Genomic DNA, 12,515 nt, shown 5'->3' on the forward strand with positions numbered 1-12,515 from the left:
AGCGCCTGATCTTGAAAGAAAGCAGATAGACAGATGGGCTCCAAAGATTATTTCCTCGCTACTAACTCTTATCCACTATAAAGTATCCTCCCAAGGTCAAGGGAAGAGAAGAGGATGGTATTCACAGAATAGAAAATCTTCAGCAGAGAGACTGAAAGAGACAATGTGTTAAAAAACACACTGTATATTGGAACCTATCATCAGGTAAAAAGACAGAGTAGAGTATGCCCTTGATTTCCCCCAAAGGGCGCTAACCAAGGGTAACTTGATGGGAAATCCAATCATTGGAGAAATGCAAGAGAAACCAGCTTAAGAGATAGCACCTGAACTGTGTTAAGAGCCAGCTGGCTTCAAAGCATGCAACTCTGAAGCCTAGGTCCAAAACTGTAGTCCTCTGACTTCCTATGAGGGAAATTTAGCCAGTGCTGTGACTTGCAAATATCTTCAATTGAGGTGAAAGCATATAATATTCAAGTAGAATATACCTGATACACTTGATTTGTAGAATTGTCACAAATTACTAATATTGCAGGCTTGCTCTCCAGTTCTGTGGAAGCAATTTTTAGTTTATTTTGTTCTAACAGCTTTACACATCAGCAAGATATATTCATCTCTCTCTTCCATTACACTTTATTATATATATTATTCTACATTTTGTCATATTAAGATTGCTGATTTTCTCACAAATTTCTTTGTTAGAAGTTCAGAGCTGGAATGGGAGTAAGACAGAGCTCATGGCTAGGTACAGAGGCGTCATGATAGGTGGCAGTCAGATATCATGTAAGGAAATTCCTTCAAATGAGAGGTGGAAAATGTTACAGGAACTTCTTCTCTCTTCCATCAGAAGAGAAGCATGATTAAAGCAACTTTGCTAAGAGATCCTTCAATGACTGTTTAGTCTCCCAGTGAAAGGTACAGTTAGTGATTGCTCTTAGCCTAAAGGAGAAGCCAGATGCCCCAGAGAAGATCACTTTCTGCAAAGCAGAACTGGTGTCACATGCTGCTGGCATAGCTTGCTAGCTGATGGAGAGGAGGGGAAAAAAAAATTGAATAGACAGCAATGCAAGATCAAAGAGATATTTATTGCTGCCAAGGCCTTTGATCACCAGGGCAAACCACTGTATCATTAAAACAGAATGACAGAGTTAAAGCTATTTAACTCTTGCAGATGAAAAATGCATAKGTGGATGAAAATAATTTATTCACTACATAAGAAAGATTAAGCCCTTAAATGTGAAAAAAGCTTCTGATGCACCACAGGAAAAAAAAGTTGTATTTACAATCAGTTAAGTGGCATAAAAACTTTATTGGGTAAAGAAATCCCTATTGCTCATAACTCCAAATCTTAAATATTTTCTCCAGTAAATTCATATTTATGTATCACACTTACAAGAAAGCAATATGCTATATTATATTTACCAGGAGAACTACTGTTTTGTTTCATTTAATTTTAGGCTCTCTTATGCTAGCTACTGTACGATGCATCTAAAATTGTGTAAAATTGCACATTGCTTCTGCTCATTGCATATGCAATGCCCCTTTTGAAAGACTTAACCTCCCATCCTCAAAATACACAATATTTGAAATTTTACATCATCAGAAGAAATTCAGTGTCAAACCATCAGTTTTAAAACAGAGAGATGAGAAACCCGAAGACACAAGTTATTATGTGGCACTACACAAGTGTCAAGAGATCAGAACAACACACAGGTACAAAAATATAAAGTTTTCTTTGAAACACTAAGTAATTTTGTTCCTCATTACTAATGCAGCAGTATTTCACTTGTGTCTTAACGAGTCTAAAAGCTATAAGCAAAAGAAACTGCATTCAAACAGAAAATTGGATTTTCCTATATTTTTTCTATATTTTTAGAAAACATAAGTTTATTTATTTTTTAAAACATTTCTGGGCAAAAAACAGAGAATTAGGCTAGAGTGAAATTGTAACTGGAGTTCACAGTCTATTGATTTAGCATGTTATCTACCAGAAGAGGTGCATACGCATAGATTTCCCTACCTTCGGATTTGCAAGTCAAATTTCACGGAAGTATCCATTTCAGACTGCTGGTGCACGCTGAAACGCAGGCCAGCTAATAGCTTTAGAAAAAATCACCATGGTTCAGTGGAAGCACAATAAAATACATTGTAAAAGCTTCTCAAGTACTATTAGACTACAGTGAAATTGCTCAAGGCAYATGGTCACAAAAAGATGACATATTGAATTGGCAAATAAAACTCATCCAATTCACCAAGGCTAGAAATGTACCTTTCTCACTATAGGTTTTAGCTAATATATTGCTGTCATAAAATAGAAACGTATAGTTTACACCATCCTCCTTCCCTTTGCTTTAACCATTTTTGCATACAACTGAGCCTTCCCCCATGTGTTGGCACAAAGTACAGCAGTCTGAAGAGCAGCGCTGTTCAAYAGTGCAAAAATTTACAGTTCACAAGGTTTGTTCTAACTCAGTGCACAATAGTGCTTTAATATCTGTGCAGTTCAGCTTGATATACTTCAAAAAAGGTTGGAAATTGTATATATTCACCTTTACAAAATGTTCTTTGGAAGAAAAGCACTGTCAAAGCATTTTTAATTGTATCCATTTTCGCTTTATTTCCTCAGAAAGTTAGACCTGTTAAGTCATACTATGCATCAGTGACTCACTTTTAAGAGAGTTCAACTCTTAAATTCAGCTACATTTGATGGAAGTGCAAAGATCTCAACTAGACAAAACTGCCTTTCAAACTTCACAAAAATAGGCAGAAGAGAGTTTCCACAGTGAGAAAGATGCATTATGTGCTTGCTCTTACTATATACTGAAAAAATCCACATTAGATAGATCTAAAGACACAAACTTATGAGGGACCAAAGCTCAGTAATTCTGCTGTTCATTGAACTACTCATTTTTCAAGTGGCACCATAAAATTAATGAAAAACTTTAATTCAGCTGAAAAGCTGAAACCAGTTATCAGTGTTTTTACTAAACTAACCAAACGTGGGTGGCTAAATGTCAGCTAGACCTTATCTTATACTTGTATGAGTAAACATCCTGCCCAAACACTACTGTGCTTAAGAAAAGCATGAGCTGCACTCCTGTTTGAAGTACCAGACACCTGTTGGACCAAACCTTACCTTAGTTCCTGCTTTCATGGGATTTCCCAGGTCACAAACTACCATGCGAGTTTGATTCTCAGTTTTAAATGCACATGACAGTCTTGCTAAAGCCTGCAATAAGGCAGAAAGAAATATTAAGAAGTGTCATTCTTTACCTCTTGGCACCTGTGTGAAAGTCTGGGAAAGAGTTCCAGGCATGTTGCATTAATTTTAATATAATTTCTCAGTCCTAATATAATCAAGCACTAAACAGATTCAACAAAATCCAAGGATGAAAGTCTCCATGGAGACATAATTTTGATACAAGATAGATGTTCTTTCCAAAGTTATACAAAGAGACATTCAATACTCTTATGTTGGGTAGCACTGATGATTTTTGTGGCCTAAAGCATTTCTCTATTTGATTCTTTAAAACCCATGTGAAGAAATTCTGGCAACTAGGCAAGGGTTAAAACTCTTCATAGGAAAATAAAGATTGGAAGGCAAATTAACATGAACRAGTCAGTAGCTTACTAAAAAAGAGGTCTCAGGGGAGCTATCAGATTTTGGATAAATCCACAGGGCAAGAGGCATCTAGGGACTGATAAGCCACATTAGCTTAGAGCTCCATGAGATCTAGAGCAGCAAAGGCAAACTTCAGTCAATCAATCAAGCTGAGGCATGGTCCARAATATATGAAGGACATGGTATCAGAGGTGATAAGGCTTTCAAATACATTTTTTCCTTCCTTTTCTTTTTAAAACACCAGTTGGTGCTTTAATAATGGAAGATAARTTGTATCATCCCAAGTAAGAGTTGTTTTAGTGTCTTAACCAAACCTAAGTTTTTTGCTATTCAGAGTTGCTGTGCAACTGAGATTTGGGGAAGGAGACTTGGGGAGATCGACGACTCACAGGCCACAAAGTACAAGCTAGCAGGCAGAGCAGTGTTGCCAATCTAGATCTCAAAAGACACGTAATAGTTTTCCCCTTAATATTCTGCAACTTTTCAGATGTATTGAATGATCATAGATTACACTGGAGGAAACCAAGGACAAAGAAAAACTGAAGGCATCTGTATTACTTATAAATAGCTATAATGTACTAAACTTAAATTTGGACTTTACCTGTGTATCTTCATAGAAATAAAAATTATACAGACACCTTAAAGTACAACAAGGGAAAGTCAGGAAATCAATATTTAATTCTCTGCAGTCAGGATAACTGAGACCCAAGGCTTTCCGTATACTTCGGTGGAAGAGAACAGTCATACCCAACATCACTTGTTGCCTCAAGTGTGCTCAGCTCTCTAACTAGCATTTGACATGCTAAGTCTAAATTTAAATAAATTAACAAGGGCACCATTCAAATAAAGACTTGCAATAGAAACTATCTTTGTGTCAAACTCCATCACACAGATTCTGCTCTGTTGCTACCAGCAGGCTCTTAAACTGGAACCATTCAGGCAGGTGTCATATCCAGGGGGCTTGGAAGAACCTTCCCTTTTTTTGGTGCTTTGCTTTAAGATTGAAGCTTAAGCACCACCACTAAGGGGCTCCAGCCTGCAGACTTTCATAGCAGCAATTGAAATACGACTCTTCAAAGAGGCAGGATAGTTGGACTTCTACCTCACTGTTACGAACAACACCAATGAAGTCTGCTTGGGGTGGAACGATGACAAAGAGTTCTGCTTCATAGGCTCCTTCCCCTTGATTCTGTGCGCTGACAATTAGTGTCAAAGGATTGTCATCACCAATATAGATCTGCTTCTGATCACTATATAAGAAAAAAATGTAAAAATGAGTTCTGCATTCTGGTTTCTAAATATATTTCATTTAACAGGTGGAACTTACAGAAACAAGAGGCATTCTGAAACTGCACAAAGACATTAGAAAAATCTCAAGGCACTATCTATGTTTCAAGAATACTGTGCAGATCAAGAGACCACTGCACTATATTTAAAGCAAAAATGTGACTAGAATCACTGACAAAAACGGAGCAAATATTAAATGCTGTTTTATAAAAAGTTTTGAAAAAAAGTTACAATAAACTACGAAACCACAAACATTTTTGAACAAAGAGTAAATGCTTATGAGCGGCTAAATCCCTGTGAATGTTAGGAATTACATGTCTACTTACAGAGGTATAAGCATACATTTTATAACAAAATTTGATGGAAGTCTCAACTACAGAATGCAGCCAAGACCTCTGTAATAGATTTGTTCCAGATATAGAGTATCTTCCCAAACAATATGCTTTCCTTTTATCAACTACAAGGAAACCTAATTGTGTACACACTGATGTTAGAAGTTTTTGAAGTATTTGCATGAAYGCATATGCTTGTGAACTCTACTACACAGATATATGTGCATATGCTATAGCTAAGGGCATAAAAACCAGCTCATGTTTGTGAGTGAAGGTACTATATGAAGAAAGGCTTTGGGCACACAAAGCAGAAAACATCCAGCCTCAGGAAGGGATTAGGAGTGAAAAACTTGTCTCCTTTTCCAGATTTACTATTAGGTTTAATAAAAGATATTATCACTACCCACATGCTTTGTCATACACATAACAGAACCCTTACCCGCCCCTAGCTGGGTGAGGGACACCTGTTCACCTCTACATGCCTCTAACTAATATTAAATAATGAAATAGTGGTGCAATTGCAACTAACACTGTTCTGTGTGTGCTGTGTGTGTCCATCTTAGCAAACGTATAAACAAAATAATATGCATGCACCCAGGTATTCATAGTATTTGGGAGATAGAGGGGCTTGTTCTCCCTGTATGACATGCTGATGACTTTTGGTTACAAATCAGAACATGAGTTTTCCTTAAAAGAAGAAAATTATTATTTATTTACCTGTCTACTGAAACCTCCAGCTTTGGTTTGCAAATATTATCATCACCACAATCCAGCAGAATATGTGCCTATGCAAAAAAATCAAATGCATATGGTTTTAATAATTCCTGCATCTGTTCTAACATACATTTCCAACAATATTATTTCACCACTAAATCAGAGGTTTTCTGAATAGCTGATTATGAGATATCTTCATCTCATCAGACCTAAAACAGAAGAGAACAAGTGAGTTTTYATATATGGGGAGCACCCTTCCTAATCCTGCAATAGCAAGGCTGTGTCCATGTCTTAAACCTATTTCCATACTTTCAATAATCTGTTTACTTTGAATTGCATCTCCACTATCCTTTGTACAAACAAGTGTAAAAAACTTTGTATAAAGGGCAGAAATTAAAAAACTATGCTTATTATCTTAAGAGAAATACAGGGATAAATAGGTAAAATGCACAGCAGCATAGCGTGAGGAATGGATGAAACACTCTCATCCTTCAAGATTAACACCTTCAGTACTAATTTAATTTCTTTTCTCCAGAAAACTGTTAAGTAGTATGGGTRAGAAAGACGTCAAGCACTAAGGAATGATATTCGTCAAATAAGAAATTTAACAGAGATAGAAGAAGAAAGGAAAAAAAAAAGACAAACATACAAGCCAATCAATATTTCCATAATTCAAGGACTAAAGCCTAGASATATATTTTGGTACCTTAATTTCTTAATTTTTCAAAAATGCTAATATGAACATGAGTATTGAAAGCTGAAAGTGTGTCCTGGGTTCTTCATCACAGATCGTCTAAGAAATATACCTGTCTGCTCATATTAGCAGGAGTGAACTGGTTGAGGATAGGAGCCAATCCTGTGGCATCGGCAGCTGTTCTGTAATCCAGACGGTATTCCATAAAAATAGTAATGGGAGTTAGTTTGTCTCTAAATTCAGATTCATCCTGAAGAAACAAAAAATTTCAACTGCAATAAAAATGTGTAAGAAAACAAAAACAAAACAGCCTTAGAAAGTCTCTATATTCAACTAACAGCCATACCAACATCAATACTGGGCAATATTCTAGTTTATTGTTCATGTTGTAGTAGTAATGGGGACGTCAAAACAACATTAGAACATCTGAGCTTTTTTCAAACTAGGAARTTTCTTCTCAGAAAACCTTCAATATAAACTTTGAAGATGGACAATTTTAGTACTGACACTCCTGTTTCACAAATGGGAAACTGGAGCATACAGAAAGATTAAGTCATGGAACTATAACAGTCAAAAGTCTAAGAGCCTCTGTAACTTTACTCTTTCCTGTCAGACAAAATTCAGTATGCTTCTAACATCCCTCATAGATGTTTATCTTTTGACTTGAGATTTTTCCTTCCTAAAAATATTACTTTGCACCTGAATTCATTGACTTTCATACTGGTAATTTCAGACTATTCAGTTTGTCAAATTTTGATCCTGTCCTCCAAAGTGCTTACAAACTATCTCTTACCTTTACGTTAGCCACAGATTTTTATTGGCATCAGCTCTGCTTCATCATTCTCATTCCTGAATACTGAATATTACTAAACCTAGAACAGATCCTTGCAGGATTGTACTTCGGAAGCTATCTTCTATGGACAGAAAGATAACTCTTTCATGACAACTTTCAACTATTTTTGCATCCAATTTAAGGTCATTTCATTTAGATCATATTTCATTACTYATAAGAATGTCAGGTTGAAAAGTATTAAAGCTTTACTACCACTAAGATCTGGGATGTCTATTCCCATATATCCCCCATTTGCTAGGATAGTCAAAGGGTATTACCTATCTTCCATAAATCCTTTAAAAAAAAAAAAAAAAACCCAAACACCCTAGCTGTATAAGTAACATTTATGTTTGATTTATAAGTACTCAAAGGTAAATCTGAGCTGTATCTGACTCACATAGCTACTCTTTAACCTGTCTTTCCTTATGTCAGTGTTTCTTCTGCTGGGTCATACATTTTAATTCTGTTAGCGTCTGTTCACAATGGTAGAGACTGAAGCAAAAAGGCTGCAAAAAAGCAAATTGACTATTTCAGCTTTCTCTTTGTCCTCTGTTATTTGTTGACCTTTACTTTTTAGTAGCAGATCTATATTTTTCTTCATCTTTCTCTTACCTCCAAAGTATTAATAGAACCTCTGCTTATTGACTTATGTTCCTTGCAAATTATAATTAATTTTGTGCCTGGATGACTTGCCCAAGAAGTCCCTAACAAAGTTCAGAATTGGATTTCCAATCCACTTACTGACCAGGATCTTAATCACAGCACCATCCATCCTTCACCCTCTGACAGCACTGAAAATCCACCACAGACATATGGTTTTAAAAATTCTGGTTTTATCCAYTGGGCATGAAGTTTCTCTAGCATTTATTGTTCTATGTTTTTTAGTCACTTTAACAAGAAATTTGTAACAGACACTAGACCAAAAATGACTTCCCTAAAACACACGTRGCCACTTACCCTCAAAAAGGCATCTAGTTCTTCACAATTCATTTTGCCTCCCTTCATAATAGTCATGTTCTTAGAGTGGCTAGGCTGTTTGCTGTGGAGAAACAGAGCTCTCCTTATAGCTCCTTTCTGTTTAAGTTTATCCAACAGCAGCTCCACTTGGAAATCTGTCAAATCCAAAGCATTTGGGTTAGGGATATTTTGTCCACTTGAACACAAAGCAGATTCCTATGAGAAATGGAATTTAAAGCTGATTTCAGCTATAATGAAAACCTAACAGTTGTAATTTTTAAAACCTCCAGTTCCTCCGATATAAAATCTGTTACTACATTACTTCTTGATACAGTAACTAAAAAGCAGTCCCATTGTCCTAAAATTGGATTCCACTGTTTCCTTAAAAATTAGAAGCATATTATTGCTTGAGCACAAAGTAATAGGTTTATAATTACTTTGGAACTGCAAAAACATAAGTTAATACTTTTTTTCAGAAAAAGTTAATGCAGTCCCACAAATACAATTTACGTTATTGAACTCCATTGCTGATCTAATTGCTTCAAATATTTGATATAGATAATGAAATTTAAAATACGTAATAGAYGTTTATATGAATGTTGCCAGATTCAACCTCCTTTATACATGCCATACAGAAAATAGGGAAAGGGTTTTATAATCAATAGACAAAGGTTGATTGTAGCAGGCTGTCTGCTACACTACAAAACCTCTTAGAGGTAACTTAGAGGCCTGTTTGAAATGATCTTTTTCTGATTTTGACCCAGAGATTCTGATCTAAAAATCAGTGAAATCAGTCAGAAGCTGTCATTTTCAACAGAAATTTGAGTCCTGATTCTTTGTGGCTTGTCTATGCTTTTAAGGCCCAGCAATGTACATATTTGAATATTCTTATCTAAAATTCCCCTGTCACCAAGGGCTGATCTTAATTCTCTATGACATAAAAAACTTTCCAAGACAAGTTCCACACAGTTGTTAAACATATACTTCAAGTGCCAAGTATGCTCAAATCCCACTGACTTCAACCAACAAAACTTCAGCAAAAAATCTGCTGAAGAGGGTCTTACAGATCAAAATGGTTACTGAACTGGCAGGATTGTGCTGTAAATGATAACCAGTCATTTCAATAATTGCAAAGAATGCTGACCCCTACTCATATTTGCAAGCAGTATCAAAAAACTTCAAAGTTTTTAAACTAGTGGAACTTACTGAGTGAGTTAGGGAGTTTTCCTTTGCCATCCGCTTTCAAGCAGAACTTTACTTTAAAGCTGTTTTGGAGGAAAAGAAAGAATTAATTAAGAATCCACTTTGCCAACTTTTTTCTTCTCCTTTTCTTCTAAATTCTTTGCTGGTTTTCTCTGGTCAAAGGTATTTTCTTCTGAGACTCTAGCTCATTCCCAAAACCTATTTTCTGTGGATGGGAGAAAAATTAGAACCTGGTAATAAGTAGACAGTAATGCAAGCAATGCAAAGCTTTGGAGTCTTGATTCATGTAGAAGTAGTCACCTGTGAAGCAGTGCTTATTCCTGAAAACAAATGTGTCATTTATTGTTAAAGCTAAAAGGCAACTGGCATACTGAGCTTAAAAGGAAGTTAGCACTAGAAAAGAGAAGTGGGATTGGTTTATAGTCCAAGAACAAAATGTTACAACAAAACCAAAACCAGTCTGCAGAGTAGATCATTCCCAAATATCTTCTATAAGCCCACTCCATTTTTCACCTAAAAAAATAAGTCAATAGATTAAAAAAAAAAAATTACAAAAGCCCTGTGACCCATTACTGTCTTGGGAAGATCTTACTCTACTCAATAGAAACAACTGATAATCTGTGTGGGTAAGCTGTAACATAAGATCATCTTTGAAGACAGTGTCCTTCCATTGTTGTCAAGGAGTGCTAATTTTGTTTTGGTCGTTCTTTCAGAAAAATCTATACTTGGTTATCCTTTTTTTTTTTTTAATTGGTTGATTAGACTTTATGAATGCTTTCAAAATTAAAAGCTTATGAAAATAAAAAACAAAAAGGTCCCTCCCCTCAAAGGAAAACAAAAGATATCCTACTTACCATGAAACTTTCACATCGGACAGTGAACAGGCTTTGTTTTCTGGGTTTAGAATAGTTGGACTAACTTCCAGGGCAGCATTTACTCTGATGACTGGTCTAGCCCTACAAAGAAAACATGCTTTTGAACAACGTTCAACATTGCAGTAAACAATCCCCCTCCCATCAACCTGAAATATATGCATAAATACTTAGACAACATTTAGTGGGACTGTAAGAACAACAAATAATCATGGAGCTGATAATAGAAAAGCAGGAAGCATTCTGTGCCCATTTACTACTATCAGAGTCATAACGTGGACAACTGTGTTAAGGGAAAGTCCTCTGTATTTCCAGCACAGACAAGCAAGGTCCTTTCCCCAAATGGGCAAGTGCTGAGGAGGATACTGGGATTGCACTGCACAGTAGCTGGCAGCACTCTGTATATGTCGAGATCTAGACAGCTGTCACTCAGAAAGCCTTGAGGACAGCCTATTTAGATTTTCTCTTAGCTATGGATATACTGAGAAGAATAAATAATAATAGATTACATACTGTAAATTTACCCAGTGAAAACAGCAGTGTAACCTTTTTAATCTCCAGTAGTCTGCTTTTGCTTTGTAACTGATGAACGCCACAGATCTTCCCTGCTGACTGCACTTACGTAAAAACAGAGAGGGATACCTACCTATACAGAACAGCTGTGTCAACGCCGAAGGCTCCAACAATCAGATCTAGAAAGAAAGGAGAAATACTACACATTACAATTTATTTTTTAAACATATGTTGTTGGTCAAAATTAGGAATACTATTAAGTTATTCTAAAGTGACATTTAGAGCAAAAGACCTGGATATCCATTTTTGTCCACATCTGTGGCTCCTTTCAGTGAGTACCCAAAGCTGGGTGGCATAGTGCGAGCTGCCCATTGCCCTTCAAGAATTTGAGACGGGACTGCATTCAAACCAGTTGCTCTTCCATTGTAGATATAAACAAGCCCTCTCTTGTCCTCTCCACCATATGGTGCAGCAACTGCAATATCTGTAAACCAAAACAGCAATCTTCAACATCTCCAAACATAGACAAGGGGAACATATTTGTGCTGACATTGGTCAATAATTTCTAATATTACAGTTTCAGTGTGTGCCAGCAGGGAGGAAATGCGACCACACAGTAAAATGTTCATCAACCTCTTCATTTCTTTATTTTTAAATATAGCCTGTGGGATACTGGGATTTCCTAGAAACTATGAATGTTTAACAAAAACATGTATCATAGACTTGCATTTGCAAAAAAAGGAATAGTCCTGCAAACACTTTTGCACTTCAGTAACCGAGTCATAGCCAAATCATATGGATTTTGGATGTTTTAGAGGACAGCATTAAACATCCAGAATTAGTCACTGCTGGAGAAAAATCATAAAACTAAGTGGGACTATTTCATTAACACACTCATCTACATCCAAAGGGTGTGACATTTTAATAGTTCTGGAAGACTTAAATCAGCCTAAAGAAATGTTAAATATCAAATTCCAACCTATCTGGATCATTGCTTGGCAATATGTTTCATAAAGAACTTCCAATTAGTACAATTATGCTGCATATCTTAAAGCTTAATGAGTTTGAGGGCACTCATTATCAGTGAACTAAAAACAGTGATAAATAAAATGCTAATTGGACTCTCTGCAGGAAACACTATCTGTAAAGAAAGCTTTAGAAGCATACATAAGATCGAAATTCAGTATTTCCCAAGCAGATTCAAAGACTCCATCAACCAAGAAAGTATTTAAATAAAATGGTATACAAGACAATGGGGGTTATTTTAGTATTCCCCCTTTTTCCCTTAAATTTGCAAAAAGTTTCATAAAAATAACAAGTACTCAAAAAAAATTACCATTTTGTATTACAACTCATCTTTACAAATTTGATGAAAACATTTCAATCTTGCACCATGCTGTGATGGAAAGCATTTTAATTAACACACCCAAATGAAAAAGATCAGGAAAAAAAAAAAGACTAAATAATAGCAAAGGAATTAATCTTAAAAAGA

At 35.9% G+C, this 12,515-nt stretch overlaps 1 protein-coding gene across 7 annotated transcripts in view; it reads right to left on the reverse strand.

Annotated features, from left to right (window-relative positions):
- The window catches only part of ITGAV (integrin subunit alpha V), a 48,022-nt gene that overhangs the window by 13,015 nt on the left and 22,492 nt on the right, over window positions 1-12,515 (reverse strand). For all 7 annotated transcript variants that reach the window (XR_003251806.1, XR_003251807.1, XM_026055104.1 and 4 more), the window contains exons 12-21: window positions 11,316-11,507; window positions 11,157-11,202; window positions 10,493-10,594; window positions 9,642-9,700; window positions 8,436-8,590; window positions 6,759-6,896; window positions 5,956-6,023; window positions 4,722-4,869; window positions 3,134-3,226; window positions 2,018-2,097 (exon numbers count right to left, since the gene is read on the reverse strand). Coding sequence is in view for 5 of the 7 variants with exons in the window: in XM_026055104.1 (XP_025910889.1) it covers window positions 2,018-2,097; window positions 3,134-3,226; window positions 4,722-4,869; window positions 5,956-6,023; window positions 6,759-6,896; window positions 8,436-8,590; window positions 9,642-9,700; window positions 10,493-10,594; window positions 11,157-11,202; window positions 11,316-11,507 (1,081 nt within the window). In the remaining 2 variants the exon portion in view is untranslated. The remainder of the gene's footprint in view (window positions 1-2,017; window positions 2,098-3,133; window positions 3,227-4,721; window positions 4,870-5,955; window positions 6,024-6,758; window positions 6,897-8,435; window positions 8,591-9,641; window positions 9,701-10,492; window positions 10,595-11,156; window positions 11,203-11,315; window positions 11,508-12,515) is intronic.

This window comes from Apteryx rowi, unplaced genomic scaffold, assembly GCF_003343035.1.
Source record: "Apteryx rowi isolate R43461 unplaced genomic scaffold, aptRow1 scaffold_983, whole genome shotgun sequence".
NCBI classification, from domain to species: domain Eukaryota; kingdom Metazoa; phylum Chordata; class Aves; order Apterygiformes; family Apterygidae; genus Apteryx; species Apteryx rowi.